Consider the following 19965-nt stretch of genomic DNA (forward strand, 5'->3'; position numbering starts at 1 on the left):
GGCCTTTTTCTAGATCTCTTGACATGGTATACAGGGAAGGACACAGAATGACTATGAATGCTGGCCCAGCTCCTTTTCTAATCACATAGCTCTCCAATATTCTTTATGCTACTCCTGCACTGTTTTTCTTTGGTAATATATTGTAGTCTACTCTTGCCCTCTGTGTGTCAAAGGTATTTGGCACTAAAGTGTAGGAAATCTAATGAAGAGACTAGTTTGAAGAATTCCTTATAGATCCAACCCAGGAATATTATACAACCTTCTAATGAGAACAATAATCATTCAAAAGAGCTCATCATATATCCAAAAGACTGTGTATAATAATAATAATAAGCATAATGATACTTATTGTTGTTGTTATTTCATAATAGACAAAATTGAAATTGAAAAAAGTTGAAATAAAAAGCCCTATATTTTAAGTGCCCTCTCAAATGCTCCCTTCTTCATAAAGCTATCCTGATCCCCCCAGATGAGTGTCATCTCTCCTCCCCTGAACCTACATTTGTATTGTTTTTCTGACATTTGAGTGTAATGTTTGTTACCCTGGTCCCCACGGCTTGAACAGCCACATCTAACATTTCATCCCCCCCCCCCACCGCCACTGTTCTCCAGCACCCAAATGGAGCTTGGGAATGTCTAGGCTCTCTGTCAATGGCTCCAAGCTGCATCAATGGTGTTCCTTCAGTTGCAAGGGGTCTCTTTTACTGCAGTTCCATTTAGCCACTTCTCAGTCAGGTTAGTGTTTACAATGGAATGTTTGCTTCAAAAGCACAGCAAGAACAAATCTATTAACACTTCCCACCACTACTTAAGAGAATGTAATTCCTCACCCCCATCCCACACCTTCTCAGTCTCTGGGGAGGGAAGGGGCATTTGGTTCACAGTTTAATTTAGCTGCTATAGAGCATCTACCAAGTTTCAAGTCTAAAGCTCTTCTTGGGTGCAACTGCCCAATTCTGGCTTCTCAGGGCATCCAACATGTGGTCTAGGAGCCTTTCTTTAAAGCCAGGTTCTGGGATTCTACTACCTGGAGCTATAATAGGAAAAAGACAAACAAAACAGACCAGAACAAAGCCCCAAGCCCATTTATCAGGGTCACAGGGACTATAAGGGAAGAGAAGGGTAACATAGTCCTTTCTCCCATGACTTATGGTGTCCTGTGGGTGAAAAGGACTCTTTATGGAAGCTACTCCGCAGAAAGAATATGTCTCTGGCTTGTAGTTTTAGAGCTGCATCCTCTTCTAGCTATGGAGTCAATGTAAAAGTTCAGTAAGAGGAAAGAAGAGAAGAAGGGAGTCTGTTAACTTCTACCAAAGAAAGATACAGAATTCACTGGAGGACAGAAGAAATGGGGCCTCATTACCTAACTTAACAAAGAAAGGTTGACCTTCACTGGAGTACTTTTTTAAAAAGGTGACTTATTTCCAATAATATTAAACCTTTAAAACTGCTTTGCAATTTATTATTTATGTTTGAATATATGAATTTCTACTCATAAAATATAACATTTTTATTCCTTCCAAGTCTCTATCAATTATTCATGCATTTTTTTATCCATTCCAATGCACTTTTTTTTAAAGTGCTTTAAATAAACTAATGAAGAATGAAATGAGCAGAACTGGCAGTAAAAAATTGTACAATAATAACACTATAAAAACAAACTCTGAAAGCTTTAAGAACTATGACCAATGCAATGATCATTCATGACTCCAGAAGACTGATGATGAAATATACTCTCCATTACAGAGAGGTGACAGAATTAGAGTGTAGAGTGAGACATAAATATTTTTGTATATAACCAATGAGGTAATTTGTTTTGCTTGACCGTATATTATTTTGTTACAAGAAATTTATTTTTCTTTTTTCTTTTCAACGAGGTGGAGTGTGGGAGAAAGAGAAAATTTCTGTTATTTTTTTTTTCAAATGAAAAGATGGGGGGTGGTATTACAGATGTGAAATGTTTTACTTTTTACTTTGTTACAAGATACCTCTTATGAAGTTTGAATGTTTTTAATGTAAAAGACAAAGCACATCACTAAAACTTCTTTAAAAAATAAGAAATGTTTTACATCATTATCACATTTGACCTCATTATACCATGTCACATATCACATTGCTTTATATATTTTTTTCTTTTCTAATGTTTTAAAATTCTCTCTCCCATTGGCCTCTCCCAATTAAACAATTAAAACCAAAAATTTTTGCATTGGACATGTCCAAATACATATGTTTTATTCTGGATTTTAAATCCATCATTTCTGTGTGGCAGGAAGTAGGTAATGCTTTGCTGGGGCTCTAAAGAGCAAATAAGCAATCATTTTAAAAGTTTTTTCTCTATATAATATAGTAAGACCTTTTTGTCTATCATCATTGGGAATGAGGTTCTCTGTATATGTGAATTTTCTAGAAACTGATGTTTTCTTCTTTTACATGTCAAAATATTTTTATTTTTACTTTTTTTTTTTTTAAGCAATCAGGGTTAAGTAACTTGCTCAAGGTTACACGGCCAGTTATTTCTGGGTGTGGTGCTAGGTGTCTGAGCCCGGGACTCGATCTCCAGGTCGTCCCAACACTGGAGCCGGTACTCTTACTCGCTGAGCCACCTGGCCGCCCCTAAGCAATTGGGGTTAAGTAACTTGCTCAAGGTTACACGGCCAGGTGTTTCTGGGTGGGTGCTAAGTGTCCGAGCCTGGGATTCGAGCCCGGGATTCGATCTCCAGGTCTTCTCAACACTGGAGCCGGTGCTCTTACCTGCTGTGCTACCTGGCCGCCCCTATATTTTTACAACTTTTAATGAAGCTCTTTCTCAATTATATTATGTACTCATATTCATGTACTTTAACTTCTTAGTAATTTGGGATTTCCATGTCATGCTGAAATTCAATGATATATCTTTCAGAGCTATTGAGGTATAGGACTGCTTTTTTCTACACAAAGGGCTGCCAGATCTCTGCGTGTTTAATGAGTTCCAATTTTTAAAAAAAATTGTCTCTTCCTTCATTTTCATAGTGTCATCTGCCACTTTTAACTGTTGTCATTATGTCTGTCTGTAACAGCACTCCCTATACCCTTCCATTTTCTCCTTCCCCTACCCTTCTAATTTTATTTGCTTTTAATCTACTATGTGGTCAGTAACCAAATTACTAACTAATGTAAAGTCAAGATAGAGACAACTGGAAATACCATTCTCTGGAAAAAGCGCTTGTACTTTCTGGTATGAATTTTGTGATAGTGTTTTGCTTACTCAAACTTTTATTTTTTTCTCTTAAATGTGAATGTAGCATTGTGTAAAGAATACTGGAGTGAGGAGAGATGGGTTCAAATCCAACCTTAGAAAATTATTAGCTGTGTAATATTGAATAAGTCACTGATATACCTTTTTGATCTGGGACAAATAATTTCACCTCTCTCAGACTCAGTTTCCTGCCCATAAAATGTGAGGCTTAAACTAGAAAACTTCAGAAGTCCCTTGAAGCTCTAAATTAATAATCTGTGAAGTTCTTGGAGCCTCTTAGTTTCCTCATCTGTAACATAAAGATAATAATATACTACTTACTTCATGTTGTTGTAAGGAAAACATAATGCCATTTGTTCCCTGAGTCATTGGGGTTGCTTGGTATCAGTGAGAAGCAATTATATAACTCAAATAGATAATTAGCTTCGTAAAACATAACCCTATTCTAAAAAACAGTCTATTAATACTTATATGAACTGATGCAGAGTGAAGTGAGCAGAACCAGGAGAGCATTATACTTAGTAACAGCAATACTGTACAATGATCAACTGTGAATAACTGATCTATTCTCAGTAATACAATGATCCAAGGCACTTCCAGAGGACTTAAGATGAAAAATGCTATCCACCTCCAGAGGCTTGATGGAGTCTCTGTGCAGACTGAAACATCCTTTTTTAAACTTTATTTTTCTTGGGTTTGTCTCTCTTTTTTTTTTGGTCTATTCTTTCCTTTGCAACATGGTTAATACAGAAATATGTTTTACTTGACTGCACATGTATAATGAATATTAAATTGCTTGTCTTCTCAAGGAGAGGGGAGGGAGGGAGAGAATTTTGGAACTCAAAATTTTTAAAAATCAATGTTAAAATTATTTTTTATGTAATTGGAAAAAATGAAATACAAAAATAAAAATATATGATTTTTTGAAAGTTCATTTATAGCTAGCAGGGCAAATAGAGAGAGACCACATGGTATAGTATAGTCTCAAAGTCAGGAAGAGCTGGGTTCAATTTTTGCATTGGTCACCTACTGGCTTTGTAACCCTCTCGGCCTCTCAGGCATTTCTCTAATGCTCTCAATTACCAACCTGTACTAGCAGAGAGATTGCCCTTAGTAAGTATTTCTTTTAACCACTGACATCAGATGCCTGATTTAAAAAAAAAAAAAAGATGAGGGTACTAATTTGACATTTCTGTGGGTAATAGAGTCAGTCCAAGTCCCAATTGTTCTTGTCTATCTGTTTTTTTAACCTTTTGTTTGTTTGTTTTAAAAGCACTATCATATCTAGAATGCTTTTCTCCAAAAACTGCATTGTCAGGTTTCTTTTCTCTTCTCCTTTGCTATCTAAAACTTTAAGCAGATTAATGACATTGTGAAATGATTGGACACAAGATAAATGATAGTCATACTGAGATGATTGTAAATATTTCTTTATAGCACCTTTCGACTCACAAAGAGAAAAGTTTTTTAAAGGGCAACTCCATGGAATATCTTGTGAGGTACAAGTTCTTTTTCTGGTGGTGGAAGCACATGACTGTGATGTCTTTTCACCAGGGGAAAATATCTGACTCTCATAATTTTAAAAATGTCGTCTATAATAGATTCCAATTTAAAGACCAAATGCAAATACCAGTAGTTTTACTAGTAGATAAATATTAAAGCATTCTAGAATGCTTCGTTGAACTTTGTTGTCTGATTATTTGAGCATGTAATATGTGGAGAATTGAGAATTTGATAAATTAAGCAACTGAAAAAATGACTCGGTGGTAGGGAAATTTATTCTAAATCCTGAAAGGAAATATGATAATATAGAAGCCTTAAGAAACTCTGTTCTTCTGGGTGGTATGCTTTTTTGTCCACTTTTTATTTCTACTTATGTAGTAAAAGGTTTAATTTAGATAGCTTCTACAAAGGTTTTGAGGGTTAGCAGCTCACTTTTCTCCTGAGTTAACATTCAAAATCCTCCAGATACCAAAATGGAGTTTGGTATCTGAAAGGACATTTCATCGTTTTGTATGTACGTTCTGTGGTTTATTTTTGGTTTTCTACCATGCTTTGTGAGACCATGGTACAGTAAGGCAACAAAAGAAATATTCTCTTCCTCGTGTTGTTAATAGACAAATAGATTTGCATGTATTTGTCTCTGGGACATAATGTTGAAAAAAAAAGATTCAGGAAGATAAACTAGGTAGGTTAATGAAATTCAGTGAGAATGGCCTTAGTGTGAGTCTGTTAATGCTAGTGCTTCCCCTCTATTAATGATCTCCAGTTTATCCCATATACATTTTGTACACAAATAGTGGTTTACATGTTATCTCCCCCACTAGCCTATGAGCTCCTTGAGAGCAGAGATTGTCTTTTGCCTTTCTTTGCAATCCACAGCATTTAACGTAATGCTTGTTGTTCAGTTGTTTTTCAGTCATATCTGACCTTTGTGATCCCATTTGGCATTTTCTTAGCAAAGATACTGGAGTGATTTGCCATTTTCTTCTCCAGCTCATTTTGCAGATGAGGAAACTGAGGCAAACAGGGTTAAGTGACTTGCCTAGGGCTACACAGCTAGTAAATGTCTGAGGCCAGATTTGAACTCAGGAAAATGAATCTTTCTGACTCCAGGTCTGGCACTCTTGGTGCTTAATAAATGTTTCTTGACTTTTTTTTTAAAGCAATTGGGGTTAAGTAACTTGCTCAAGGTTACATGGCCAGATGTTTCTGGGTGGATGCTAAGTATCTGAGCCCGGATTCAATCCCCCAGGTCATCCCAACACTGGGGCTGGTGCTCTTACTCGCTGTGCTACCTGGCCGCCCCTGTTTCTTGACTTCTTGTGAATAATATGTTTCAGAAATTAAAAATATCCATGATCCCATTGATATGAGTGTTCCCTTCAGTAGTTTGGATCCTAATCCACTCATGCTTTCTCATCCTGTTTGATTATTGTCCATATTCTCCTATCAATTTATCTCCAGATAGTCCATCAAATATTATGGAACCTCCAGCCTTCCTCTAGCACACCATCTACATCAAGAAAATAAAATGAATAATTTTCGTCCTATCAGAGTATCACTGTGACATTAAATACAAATAGGTTGGAATATAGAAATCTCTAGTTCAAAATATGATTTAATTACCTTCAGGAGTAGTAACCAGATAGTATAGTAAACATGTCTCATCTCTGAGACTGGAGGATTTAATCTTTCCATTTTAACATTTTTTTGCACTAATCCATAATCCGTGATTAAATATCCAGTGAGGTTTAGTAGCCTTTCTTATGAAGACCTCAGTGGTAAAACTATCTCAGATTCTTGATGCCGCCATATTGTCATATTGGGTTAAGAATTGGTTCCACCAATTGGGGGGCAATAGTGGAGCATCCCACTTTCCAGTATTAATGCCCATCGATAGTAGAAGCTATAAATTTGAGTCATCTTGGCAAACTTCATGTCTTACTTTAGTTCTTATTTTTACTTTCATTTTGTTTTCTGAATAAAGCACATCACTTTCTCCATTCCAATTTTGTTTCTGCTCAATTTTTCTTTTAACACAGAACTGTTTAGATGGAAATTTGTCACATTGTGATGCCTTATCCACCACGGGTTTAATTCAAGAACCACTAAAAGAACAATCGGTAAGCAGACGTTAAGCTTATTGTCACTGTTTGGGTGCCGCCTGTAGACTGGTGTAAAACCTGAAGATTCAGTCTTTGTTTGACAGCCTTGGGATCTAAATCATACTCCTTCTGTTTGATTGAAAATATAATGTGATGAAGACAAATGATAAATCTCTTACTCAACCTTGGTTGTAAGAAATCCAAAATTAATTGGATCTTGGTTAAATTCTTAGAAGTCTTGGGGTCATGGTATTACATTAGCGTTGATGAATACTTCCAGAAAATGAGTCATTATTATAAAATAGCCCTCCATGGTGTTTAAAGTGCTTCCCCTTACAATAGCCCTGGTAGATAATACAGAGATTATTATCATGATTTTGTAGGTAAAACAACTGAGGCCCATCTGTACATAACTAGTAAGTATAAGAAATAGGATTCAAGCCCTGGTGTTCTGGTCCCAAGTTTAGTGTTCTTCCCACCATGCCATACTGTTTCTTGTTATAGCCTAAGTTAAATTATAATTTTTTAAAGTTTAGAAAAAACAAAACTTTAACTTCATGATTATAACCATTTAGATGGACTTGTCTCCCTTGCCTTATTGCATTTAAAAAAGCTGATTAAGAATTATTTGTTGAAGAAGGCACAAAAAGTAAAGGACCCAAAAAGTTCTATTTCCTTCTGGAGCTACATGAAAGACTTAATTTTTAAATGACAGCTCAATCAACAAGCATTTCACTACCTACCATGTACCAGATACTGTTCTTTTTTTTTCTTTTTTTTAAATGCTTTATTAACTTCTGATTTACATCATTCGTTTCCGCCAGATTTTGAGTTACAAATTTTCTCCCCGTTTTTCCCCCACCCATCCCCCCAAAACAGCAGTCCCACAGGATATCCCCACCTCCAATCTGCTCTCTCCCATATTTTCTCCCATATCCGTTTCGACTTTTCCAGTGGAACTCTATGCCTCAGTGCCTGTATATCTTATTTCTTAATTACATGTAAGATGGTATTAATAATAGTGTATATATATATATTTGAATATTTGATTTTAAAACTTTCAATTCCAGATTCATTCCCTTCCCCCCCTGCCACCCACCCCCACTGGGGAGACAAGCAGTTCAGTATAGGTTGTACATGTGTGTCTAATGAAAACAATAACATAGTAGATATATTGTAAAAGACTGACAATATTTCCCTCCCTCCTATCCCACCTCCCACTTGTTCTATTCTCTACTTTGATCCTGTCCCTTTTCAAAAGTGGGTGCTTCCAACTTCCCTCCCCCCCAGCCTTCCCTCCCTTCCGTCATCCCCCTTCTCATCCCCTTCCCCCCCTATTCTCCTGGAGGGTGAGATCCCCTATTTAGTGTGTATTTCCCTCCCTCCTCAAGCCAGATTCAATAGGAATAAGGTCGACCCATTCCCTTTTGCCTTCCTATTCTTCCCCTCCATTGTAACCATTTTCCCTTGCCTCTTCTGTATGAGATAGTTTGCCCCAATCTGTCTCTCCCCATCTGCTCTCATTATATTCCTCTCACCTCTTAATTTCACCTTTTAAGTATCATCCCTTCCTGTTAAATTGGTCCCGTGCCCTCTATCTATGTATACCTATAAACGTATATACACAGTCACATATGTATTCATATGCCCACATACCCTCATATAAAGACATATATATATATACATATATACAGAAATATATATACATATATATTTCTAATCCCTTCAACTACTGAGAAAAGTTTCACAAAATACAATTATTGTTTTTCCATGTAGGAATGTTAATAATTCAACTTTGATAAGTTCCTTATGATTTCTTTTCCCTGTTTACTTTCTCATGCTTCTCTTGCTTCTTTGACATTATCTGAATGTCAAATTTTCTATTCAACTCTGGTTTTTTCAGCAAGAATGCTTGAAAGTCCTCTATTCCACTGAATGACCATATTTTCCCCTGAAACATGATACTCAGTTTTGCTGGGTAGGTGACTCTTGGTTTTAATCCCAGCTCCCTTGACCTCTGGAATATCACATTCTAAGCCCTTCGATCCCTCAGTGTAGAAGCTGCCAGATCCTGGGTTATCCTGATTGTGTTTCCACAATATTCAAATTATTTCTTCCTGGCTGCTTGTAATATTCTCTCCTTAATCTGGGAATTCCAGAACCTGGCTATGATATTCCTAGGAGTTTTCTTTTTGGGATCTTTTTCAGGAGGTGATCGGTGGATTCTTTCAACCTCTATTTTGCCCTCTTGTTCTAAAACATCAGGGCAGTTTTCTTTGAGAACTTCCTGGAGGATGCTTTCTAGGTTCTTACTTTGGTCATGGCTTTCAGGTAGTCCAATAATTTTTAAATTATCTATTCTGGATCTATTTTCCAGGTCAGTGTTTTTTCCCATGAGATATTTCACATTGCCTTCTGTTCTTTCATTTGTTTGGATCTGTTTAACAGCATCTTGATTTCTCATAAAGTCATTAGCTTCCATTTGCTCCAATCTAATTCTGAAGGAATGATTCTCCTCAGTGAGCTTTTGAGATTCTTTTTCCATCTGGCAAATTCGACTTTTTAAGGCATTCTTCTTCTCATTGCCTTTTTGAGCCTCCTTTGCCATTTGAGTCAGTCTGTTTTTTAAGGTATTATTTTCTTCAGTCAGGCTGTTGACTCTCATTTCATAATTTTCTTGCATTGTTCTCATTTCTCTTCCCAATTTTTCCTCCACTTCTCTTATCTGCTTCTTAAGGTCCTCTATGGCCTGTAACCAGCTTGTATTTTCCTTTGAAGCTTTTGGTGCAGGAGTTCTGACTTCACTGTCTTCCTCCTGTTCCTTGCTTTGATCCTTTTTGTCCCCAAAATAGCAGTCTAATGTTGGAATCTTCTGTCTGCTTTGTTTCCTTTGCCTGCTCATTTTGCCACTCAATTACTTGACTTTTGGGCTTTTTCCCACAGTAGGACTGCCACCAGACAGGGGAGTTTTTGTCCCAAATGCTGGGGTTTTCTCAGCTGCCGGAGGTATTAGATGGGTGCCCTCTCTGAGGTCTCCACACGCTCTGGCAAGCTGGACACACACCCCAGGACCTCCACCCTAGACTGCAATCCAGATCCAAGCAGGTCAAAGCAAGAGCGATTACCCCTCAGACTGGTGCTTGGTCCCCCTACACTCTGCAGGCCAGGAGCTGAAGCCGCCATGTGGCATTGGCAGGCTGTGCTGGCGTCTCAGCAGTTTCTCGCCCTGGGGGTAAAAGCCACGCACTCCCACTTACTGGGTCCCAAAGTCCAGACTGCACTGGCCTCTCACCTTGTCCTTTGCATCTATGTATTGATAAATCTGGAAATGGCCACAGCTGCTGCTGATCTGGAGTCCCTCTGGCCGAGGCTGGTCAGGCCCACCCTGGGGCTAAAGCCTCCCTGTGGGGCTGGGCTCAGCTCCCAGAGTACTGAGCTGGATTCCTGCCGGCCCACTGGGCTGTCCTCAGCGGGAGGTTAGCTTCTCTGTGTCATTTTGTGGGTTCTGTAGCTCCAAAGTTTGTTTAGAGTCCCCTTTTTACATGGATTGGGGAGGGTGGAAGCCGGAGCCACGGGAAGGTCGTGCTTCTACTCTGCCATCTTGGCTCCACCCCCCCAGGAATCCCAGATACTGTTCTAATCATTAAAGGTACAATACAAATGAATAACAGTCCCTTACCTTAAGGAGCTTAGATTCTACAGGGGAGAAAAAGTATAGATATATAAGGATATACAGAATATATGCAAAATGGATATGAGATGTTTTGAGAGTGAAGCCACCAGTACCTAAAGGAACCAAGAAAGACCTCCTGCAGAAAATACCATGTGGGCTGAGACTCAAGAGAAATTAAGGACTCCAAGAGGCAGAGGTCAGGAAGGAAAACATTCAAAACACATGAAACAGCCAGTACAAGAGCACAACTGGAGACGGCCCATTATGTGTGAGGAAGAGCAAAGAGAACAGCATAAGTGGACCATAGAATGTGTAGGTGAGACTAATGTGTTAGAGGAGTGGAATGGGGAGGTGTTTAGTCAAAAGGAGGAATTTGTATATGATCCTAAAGGTAACTAGGAGCTACTAGAAATTATTGAGTAGGGAATTGAGTCAGATCTTACTTTTAGAAAAATTTCTTTGACCACTGTGTGGATAGTAGATTATAATAGGTAGAGATACCTGAGGTAGAGTGGTCAATTGCAATTGTTCAAGGGAGAGATGGTGACAGTTTGGAGTGGGGTGGTGGGCATGTGAGAGAACAGAGAGAGGAAGACAGAGGCAGTAGATAGGGTGTGACCTCAGAGTCATGAAGACCAGGCTTCAGATCTGTTCTGAGACATTTAGCTAGCTGTGTGACTTTGGATATGCCATGTAACCTCTTGGCCTCAGTTTTCTCATCTGTAAAGTAAGGAGGTTGGTCTTTAAGATTTGGCAGCAGATTGGCTATGGGTGAGTGACAATCAGGAGATAAGAATGGCAATGAAGCTGTGAGCTTGGGTGACTGAATGGATGGTAGCACCCACAAGATTAATAGGAAAGCCCAGGGGACAAGTGAGTTTAGAAGAAAACAGTAATACTGTTTGTTTTTTTTATCAACTAGAGACTCTTCTGCCTCAAGAAATTTTGTGTTCAAGAAGCAGGATTACATAAGACACCCTTGAACTTGGAGCTTGCAGGCTGGTACACACCTCTGCTAGGTAAGCATGAGTTGCTGTTACCATCTGCCTAATCAGCCATTGTCAAGGACAGAAGGTGTGCTAGCATGTGTCTTTTAAAGGAGGGGATAAAGGACATGTATTTGTCTCCCTTTTAGTCAGTCAGTCCACAAATATTTATTTCAACCTTACATTCCATTTGTTTTAGCAAGCATTTATTAAGTATCTGTTCTGTATAAGGCATGACACTAGGTTCCAGTTAGACAAAAACAGAGCATGATACAGACCCTCTCTTCGAGGGAGGCCTTTGCACTTACCGTCTACTTTGTCTGCAATTTACCTCTGCCTCATAGAAGCATCCCTTTCTTCAAGGTGCACTTTAGACACCACTTCCTACATGAAGCCTTCTCTGCCTCGGGCACTTACTAGCTGTGTGACCCTAGGAAACTTGCTTAACCTCTGTCTGCCTCAGTTTCCTCAGCTGTAAAATGGGGATAATAATATCACTTACCTCTCAGGGTTGTTGTGACAGTCAAATGGGATAATTTTTATAAATTGTTTAGCACAGTGCCTGGCACATAGTAGGTAAATCTTTGTTTCCTTCTTTCTGATCCACCCTGACAGCTTGTATCCATTCTCTCCAATTACTATGTGTTTTTTCTGTACACACACACACACACACACACACACACACACACACACACAGACACACTTCTATATTGTCTCCTCCAGTAGAATGTAAACTCCTAGAGAATAGAGATTTTCATTTTTCTGTATCTTTGTCTCCAAGGCCTGTCAATTGGTAGGCATTTAATAAATGATTGTTGATTTATTGGTCAAATGATTGTAAGCCCCTTCAGTAGACTTAGCAAGGCTGACTCATGAATCATGTACATAATTATATGAGACACTGTATAAGATAATGTCAGGTTGTAAGGGAGAAAGAATTGTAAGATGTAGCCCTGAATTCAGAGTTTGCAATCGAGAAGAAAGGATCATAAAATCATAAATGTAAGTCTTAGAGATTATATGGTTTAACCCCCTCATTTTGTGACTCAATAAACTAATATGCAGAGGTCATACAAAAAGTATTAGTTGTGCAGTGCAGGGAATAAGTAAATAAGTACTATCGGACTTAAAAAGCCGGAGACTTTGGGCAAGTGTGGCCTTAGAGGCCATGCAGTACAACTCTTTCATTTTATAGACGAGGAAAAAAAAATGTGACCTGTCTATGGTCATATGCTGCCTCTGTCCCCTTCCCTACGTTCACATAGCCACCTCTCTTTTAACCCTCATGGCCTCTCCTCAACATCGTTTCTGTAGTCTCTCTGTTACAGTTGGCCTCCCTGTCTCGAGTCTCTTTCCATTCCGGTCTATTTCCACACAGTTACCAAAGCGATTTTCCTAAAGCACGGGTCTTAATGTGTCATCTCTCTACCAATAGGCTAAAATAACTGCCAATTACCTTAATAATCAAATATAGATTCTCATTTCCTTGTTTCAACATCTTCACAAGTTGACCCCTTCTTACCTGTCCAGTCTTGCACATTATCTTCTATTCACTCTATGGTCTAGACGTCTTGCCTTACTTGGTCTTCCTCCCCACAAACCTCCTCCTTCAGTCAGCATACCTTTTTGTTCTTCTGCCTCCCTCTTCACCTCTCCCTTTGAGAGACCCTGCTTTCCTTCAAAATGCAGCCCAAATGCCATCTTCTTCAGCTGGTCCCCCCTCTCCCAGGCTGCTAGTCCTTTCCCATTCATTCAACATTACCTTGTGTCTGCAGTGTGTCCTAATTATAATGATACACTGTGTGTTCCTGTTGTCTCCCTTGTTAATTATACGAGAGCAGGGACTTCACTTTGTATTTCCACTGGTTATAGCACAGTGCCTGGAATGCAGCAGATATTTAAATACTCATTGGTTGATTCTTTACTAGATACCTGAGTAAAAGATTATCAAAGAGCATTTAAGGCAACTTCTTCAAGGACCATTCAATGAGGTCAAGGTAGAAGCATCTCTGGGGACCTTAGGTTATATTCAACCAGTTCTGAGAATTGCAAACTAACGTCGCATAAATTTTCTGCAATTATTTTTTTTAAACACTTTGTTCATTATTTCTGGACAAACTTCAGTTCAAGAAGTATCCATTTATACGGCGTGTCTTTATACTAACCAATAGATTTGATAGTCAGGCGGGTCTGTGGTCAGCCAGGTTTGGAGGGCTGCCTTTTTCAAGGTAGAAAAACAACTGAGATCTTCAGAAAAGATCAGCTACCCTCTCGATGGTATTGGTTCTCCCACCCTTCCTCCTCCTTCCATAGATGGGATAGAGTCAATATCCAACTATGGTACATCGGACGATTCTCATGGCTTTTGTAAGAACTCCAGCAAGCAGCCTGCTATTGAATATAATTGTTTTTGAGTTGCAATAATGATGTAGTTAGTTTTTTTTTTTTTTACGGAAAGTACTAAATTTGTAGTGCTATTTTTCAGAAATTAACATTTATTTTCATGTATGCCTATTAAAATACAGATGCCTTATATCTAGACAGCATATCAAAGATACCGAGACTGAACAAAGCAAATCTCTCATGTGCATCCAACAGAGTCTGTTTTTCACATGAAAGATCAGACTATGGAGAAGTGAAAGATGAGTCTGCTTTGGACATAACACTCAAAGGACACAAGTAAGAAAACATATGATGAGTTAAATAAATGTCATTGAGTAACAATTAGATGTTTAGAGGTCTGTCAGAGCAATGTTTTTCTCAACATTTTTTGGTAGCAATGTAAGTTCTCTAATTTCTAACAAGTTAACCTTCAAAAAATAGGAATCAATTTCCACTTTTCTCTACAACTAGTACAGTGTTTTGCACATAATAGGTATTGCAGAAGGATTTGTTGAACTGCTATCAAGTAACATTCTTTCTCCCTCAACATGTATTTCAAAATTCCAAAAGCAAATTGGCGTACTTAAAATGTTTCCAATTGTTCCAAACCTGCCAGTTCATTTGATCAAACTAAATAATAATGCTGTCATTTCCTAGGAAAGGCAGTGTTAGCTTTTGAAGTCTTCTCTGATCCATATTCCTGCTAAGGTCTGAACACTTGTCTCAGTCTCAGTCTGAGTCACTAGATTCAGAAATTTAATTACATGGCTGGCCATTGTCTTCCCCAAAGAAGCATCACTTCAGCAGCCAAGAGTTAGGAAGCAAGGTTTTGAATTGCAAACTCTTTATTTTCATTTTCACCTGTCATCTCTGTGGCTTGTCAGCTTTAGCTGACAGGTTTGGGAACATTTTTGCATAATGCTTCATCCTTCAGGATTTAGAGAATTTGAAGTGAGGCTATTTTATAATTTAGGATGCTGCCAAAGACATACAACTACTGCTAGTTTAAATATAAGGGGAGAACCTACAGTTTCTCACTTTTAAATATTCAATTCTGACTTCTCCTGCTAGGTTCTCAGGCGTCTCAGTTGGTGTCCAGACAATTGCACATCTTCTTGTTTCCACCACAATGGATGATGTATGTGTGAAGGTGAGTATTAGACAAGTCTTTTATCATTTTCTCAGATCTGTCTTAACTTGTTGCTGCCTTCATGAGCATTTATTATTTTAGTATTATAGATACATTAGAAAAAAAGGAAAACTGGTATCTACTCTCTAGTTCATATTGAATTTAATAATCAGTTAAATAGACAAAATTTAATCTAATGTCTACAATATGGCCAGCATGTGTTAAACATTTTACTGGAGACAGAAGATACTTTTCTCCCTCTAAAGAAACCAGTGGGTAATTGGGGGAAAATAAAATACTAAATAAAAAATAAAATTAAAAAGAAAAACCAATGATCTAAACATCAAGCAAAATTAAAGAGAAGAATTAAGAATTTAACTATGTGCAATTGATAATTGGTGGAATAGTTGCTCCAAAAAAAGAGACAAGTGGAACCTCAGAAGAAGCTTCATGAAGAAAGTGGGTCATGAGCTAGACCTTAAAAGATATGTAGGATTATATGTATATGTGTTGAGGAAAAGACATTTCTGTCAGGAGGACAGAATGAAGACAGGCACAGAAACAAAAACTATCATGGCATGTATAGGCATTATTTTTTACTGTTTTACAAGAGCACAGGAAAAGGGAGTGTGTTGGAGAGCGACAGGAAATCATTAAATGGGTAAAGTGAGGTCAGAGCATGGGGACATTTGAAAGCCAGGAATTGATGATGTAGGAAATAATAAGCCATTGTAGGTTATTGATCAGAAAAGTGACATGAAATAAGTAGCATTTTCTGGCATCAGTACATAGCATAAATTGAAAGGAAGAGAATCAAAGCATTTAGGCTGTAACTAAGAGACTAAATTAAGTCAGTAGCTTCAAGAATACAGTGGAAAGGAGGGGATCCTAAAAACATTTCCAAGGAAAGAACAGCAGAACTTGGTAGTAAATTTATATAAGTGATGAAGAGGATTGATTTGAGAGTCTCCAGTGTTTTCTTATATGGGAGATTAGAATAGTAGTCCTGCTCTTTGAAGTAGGAAGTAATTATACTTCTCTGGGAAAAAGACAGAAAGAAAAGATGGGGTGGGAGAGGAGAGAGAAGAGACAGAGAGAGAGGAAAAGACAGAAGATCTAAGAAAGAGAAGAAACAAAGAGAGAGAGAGAGACAGAGAGAGACAGAGAGAGAGAGAGAGAGAGAGAGAGAGAGAGAGAGAGAGAGAGAGAGAGAGAGAGAGAGAGAGAGAGAGACAGAGAGAGAGAGAGAGAGAGAGAGAGAGAGAGAGAGAGAGAGAGAAAGAGAGAGACAGAGAGACAGAGAGACAGAGAGACAGTGAGAGACAGAGAGAGACAGAGAGAATAAGAATGTAGATATTAATTCTGGAGATTCTGATGAAAAGCCTAGGGAACCTATTTTTAGTTGCTTTGGCCCTCAGTTGACTTGGCTTTTTGGTGGTTAGATGGCCATGATGAGACCATATAGTGGAGGAATTTGAAATTCTTCATCTTCATCAAAACCTGGAGAGTTTCTGAGATACCCTGTGGCTTGAACGTTGAGATTAAGGATAAGCAAGCTTCTGGAGGATGACTGTTTTTCAAGGTCACAGCAAAGAGTATTGGGCTGAAAATAGACTTTGCAGCTTAAGGAGTGTACATACTGCTTCTTTGGAAAAGAAAACAATACTAAGAGTTGTGAAAAGGACATGGTGGGATCTGTTGCTCACATACCAGGGGATCTGGTGTAACTTATAGACTCCCTATCAAAATGTTTTTAAATGCACAAAATATTTTAAATTAAAAAAGAAATAAATTACGTTGAGATATGGTTTTCAAAATTTAAGGAAAAAAAAGGTCACAGACCCCAGTTTAAGAACTTTTATTCTAGAGTATTACAGTTCTCTAGAGAATAGGATAAAGGGAAACTGTAAAATGAAAAATTAATTAGCAGAATAGTTGTTCCAAGAAAAGAGAGAGAAGTGGAACTTTAGAAGAAGCTTCATGAGAAAAGTGGGTCATGAGCAAGGTCTTAAAAGAGATCTAGGAGTATATGTCTATGTTTATGAACCTGCTGTCTCCAGAGCTGCCAATGATCTCTTAATTGCCAAATATAGAGGCATTTTATCACTCCTCATCCTTCTTGACCTCTCTATAGCCTTTGACCCTGTTGATCACCCTCTTGTCCTGGACACAAATGCCTCTATAGGTTTTCATGGTACTACTCTTACCTGATTTACCTGCCTTGCCACTCCCTTTCTGGATCTTCATCTAAGTCATGCCTACTAACCATGGGTGTCTTCTAAATCATTGTCCTACCCTTCTCTTCACCCTCAAGTCTGTTTCACCTGGTGGTCTCATTAGTTCCCATGGATTTAATTATCTCTTTGCAGATGATTCTAAGACTTATGAGTTTAGCCCTAACCTCTCTTCTGACCACTAATAGTGTATTATAAACTCTCTGTCTCTAATGGGAATGTTCCATAGACATCTTAAACTCAACATGTCTGAAATCCATTATCTTCTCCCCAAAACTCTCTCCCCTTCCTAATTTCCCTATTATTGTCAAGGACACAACCATCCTCCCAGTGACCCAGGCTTATAAACTAGGTGTCTCAATTCCTCCTTTACACTCAATCCACATATCCAATCTCTTGCCAAGTCCTGTCATTTCTACTTTTATTCAGTAAATTTCATTGCCTCCCTATTACCTCTAAGATCAACTATAACAGGCTTTTTAATTTTAAACCATTTCACAACCTGGCCCCTTTCTGCTTTTTCACTCTTTTGATGTTTTACTCCTTCCCATGTATTCTATGATTTGGCTACACTGGCCTTCTACTTCTTGACCCTAACATTCTCTCCCTCCTCTACCTCCTGGCTTCACTGGATTCCTCTGAGACTCAACTCAAATCCTGCCTTCTACAGGAGATCTAGTCCAATCTTTCCACTGCTAATGTCTCCTGACTGTTTTTTAACTTTCTTTGTATCCTTACCCCTTGGCACAGTTCCTTGTATATAGTAAGTCCTTATTATATTCTTGAAAGCTAATTAACTATATTCATCTTTTCCCCAAATTCTTCCCTTTCCCAAACTTCCCCAATTTCTATTCAAGGCACCAGAGTCCTTTTAGTATCCCATACTTGCAAACTCAGCATTATCCTGAATCATTCACTCTTCCTTATCCTGCATAGTTAATCATTTCTGAAAGCTTACCATTCCTACAGCCTGCCTCCCCTCTGACCCCTTCTCTCCAGTCGCATAGCTCCTACCTTGGTTCAGGCCCTCATAATCTTTCTTCCAGATCAATGAAACAGTCTCCTAATTGGTCTTCCTCACTCAAGTCTTTCCCTAATCCAGTGTGTGCCACATACTGGTGCCAAAGTAATTTTCCTCAAGCTCACATCTGACCTCGTGCATCCCCTACTCCATTAACTCCAAAGGCTTCCTATTTTCTTCAAGATAAACTATAAATTCAATTTAGCTTATAAAAACCCTTATCAACATGCCCCCATCCTGTCTTTTCAGATTCATTGGGCATCATTCCTCTTTGAACACTCTTCAGTATAGCCAAATTGGCTTATGCTTTGTTCCTCATAGGTGACAACCCATTTCCCATCTCAGTGCTGTTGTTCTGGCTGTCCCTCATACCTGTAATATACTCTTTCATGAACTCAACAGAGTCATTCTCTTCCTTTAATATACAGTTCATCTATCATCTTGTACATAAAAACTTTACTGATTTCTCCAACTAATAGTACTATTATCCCTCCTTTAAAACTACCTTGTATTTAACTACTTTAGATATATTTGTATTTGTCAAATTCATGTTTATGCTATATATATTTATATAAGAAGTTGGTGTCCCCCCACCCCATTATAAGATCATTGCAAGTAGGTACTGTTTGATTCTCAGTACCTCTGTCCACAGTATCTAGCACAGTGATTGGTGTATAGTGGACACAGTAAATACTTTTTACTTGGTTGGTCGATTCATAAAAGATACTCTTAATATTTTTGTAGATTTTGTCATAAAGATTTTATAGTTATTAAGACTTTCTGGATCACCTTTTTTTCATTAGTAAAAATGTCTGGGATTCTTGTTCAGTGTTTAGTATTTTCCTTTATTTCAGATACCTTGAGAGTCTGACTCAGCATCTCAAAATTGTTTCACTTCCACCATGGAGCCCATCTATGAATATTGTGACACTTCTAATCTTAGTTTTCTTTTTCTGCCATTTCTATTTCCACATGTAGTGCACTAGTAATCATAATGTTACAATGCAAAAATGGTTGCTCCAAAGTCATTGATGGAGAATTGATTATCCCATTAAACTTTTGTTTAAAATTCTTAGCAAACCTTTTCCATTTTTCATTTATTTGTTGTCCTTGTAGTTTCATCCTTAAAAGTCCTCAGCCTCTTCTGGCTTAATTGGGTTTCTCTCCAAGCTTTCTCTAAAATTATTTCAATATTGATCATAATTTTATAGCCTCTTACAAAAGATTTTATAAAAAGAGTTTGTTTTAGACTGATTTCTTTCCTTAGCTAATACTTTTTACATGACCTGGAGATTACATTTTATTGGCTGAGGTAGTTTCTAGCTTCCTTTGGCTTCTTCTTTGTGGCAGCTGATTTAATCAGATAATCATCCTTAGAAATTAACATGTGCCAATATCTGCTGTTTTATCCATGTCCCATTTTGGATAATTTATAAATAAGTCAAGTTGGAGCTGCTCCAGTTTTCTATCTTCTCATCTTTATTTCTTCCAATTTAGTATTGATTCTTTGGTCTTTGTTCTAAGAAGTCAATGATCTGGCTGTACACAGAGAAGTAATTCAGAAATGACTTCTTCATTAATAACTACTCATTTGCTGCCTGTTAAGATGTAATCATATATGTGCTTTTTAAGCTATTAGTATCATAAAGTACTCCTGACACATGGGCATGGATCTCTTGTGCAGTCTACATACATTT

At 38.0% G+C, this 19965-nt stretch overlaps 2 protein-coding genes across 2 annotated transcripts in view; one reads left to right on the forward strand and one right to left on the reverse strand.

Annotated features, from left to right (window-relative positions):
• The window catches only part of LOC138176110 (branched-chain-amino-acid aminotransferase, cytosolic-like), a 261292-nt gene extending 247934 nt beyond the window's left edge, over positions 1–13358 (reverse strand). The window contains exon 1 of the mRNA XM_069106853.1: positions 13265–13358. The gene's annotated coding sequence lies outside the window, so the exon portion shown is untranslated. The remainder of the gene's footprint in view (positions 1–13264) is intronic.
• Positions 1–19965, forward strand: part of LOC138176091 (inositol 1,4,5-triphosphate receptor associated 2-like) — a 116194-nt gene that overhangs the window by 54086 nt on the left and 42143 nt on the right. Inside the window, exons 19-23 of the mRNA XM_069106817.1 lie at positions 2851–2909; positions 6781–6861; positions 11439–11535; positions 14028–14181; positions 14956–15034. Of these exons, the coding sequence (XP_068962918.1) occupies positions 2851–2909; positions 6781–6861; positions 11439–11535; positions 14028–14181; positions 14956–15034 (470 nt within the window). The remainder of the gene's footprint in view (positions 1–2850; positions 2910–6780; positions 6862–11438; positions 11536–14027; positions 14182–14955; positions 15035–19965) is intronic.

This window comes from Petaurus breviceps, unplaced genomic scaffold (genome assembly GCF_028583685.1).
Source record: "Petaurus breviceps papuanus isolate PSGF00001 unplaced genomic scaffold, PetGlider_PUasm1.0 81, whole genome shotgun sequence".
NCBI classification, from domain to species: Eukaryota; Metazoa; Chordata; class Mammalia; order Diprotodontia; family Petauridae; genus Petaurus; species Petaurus breviceps.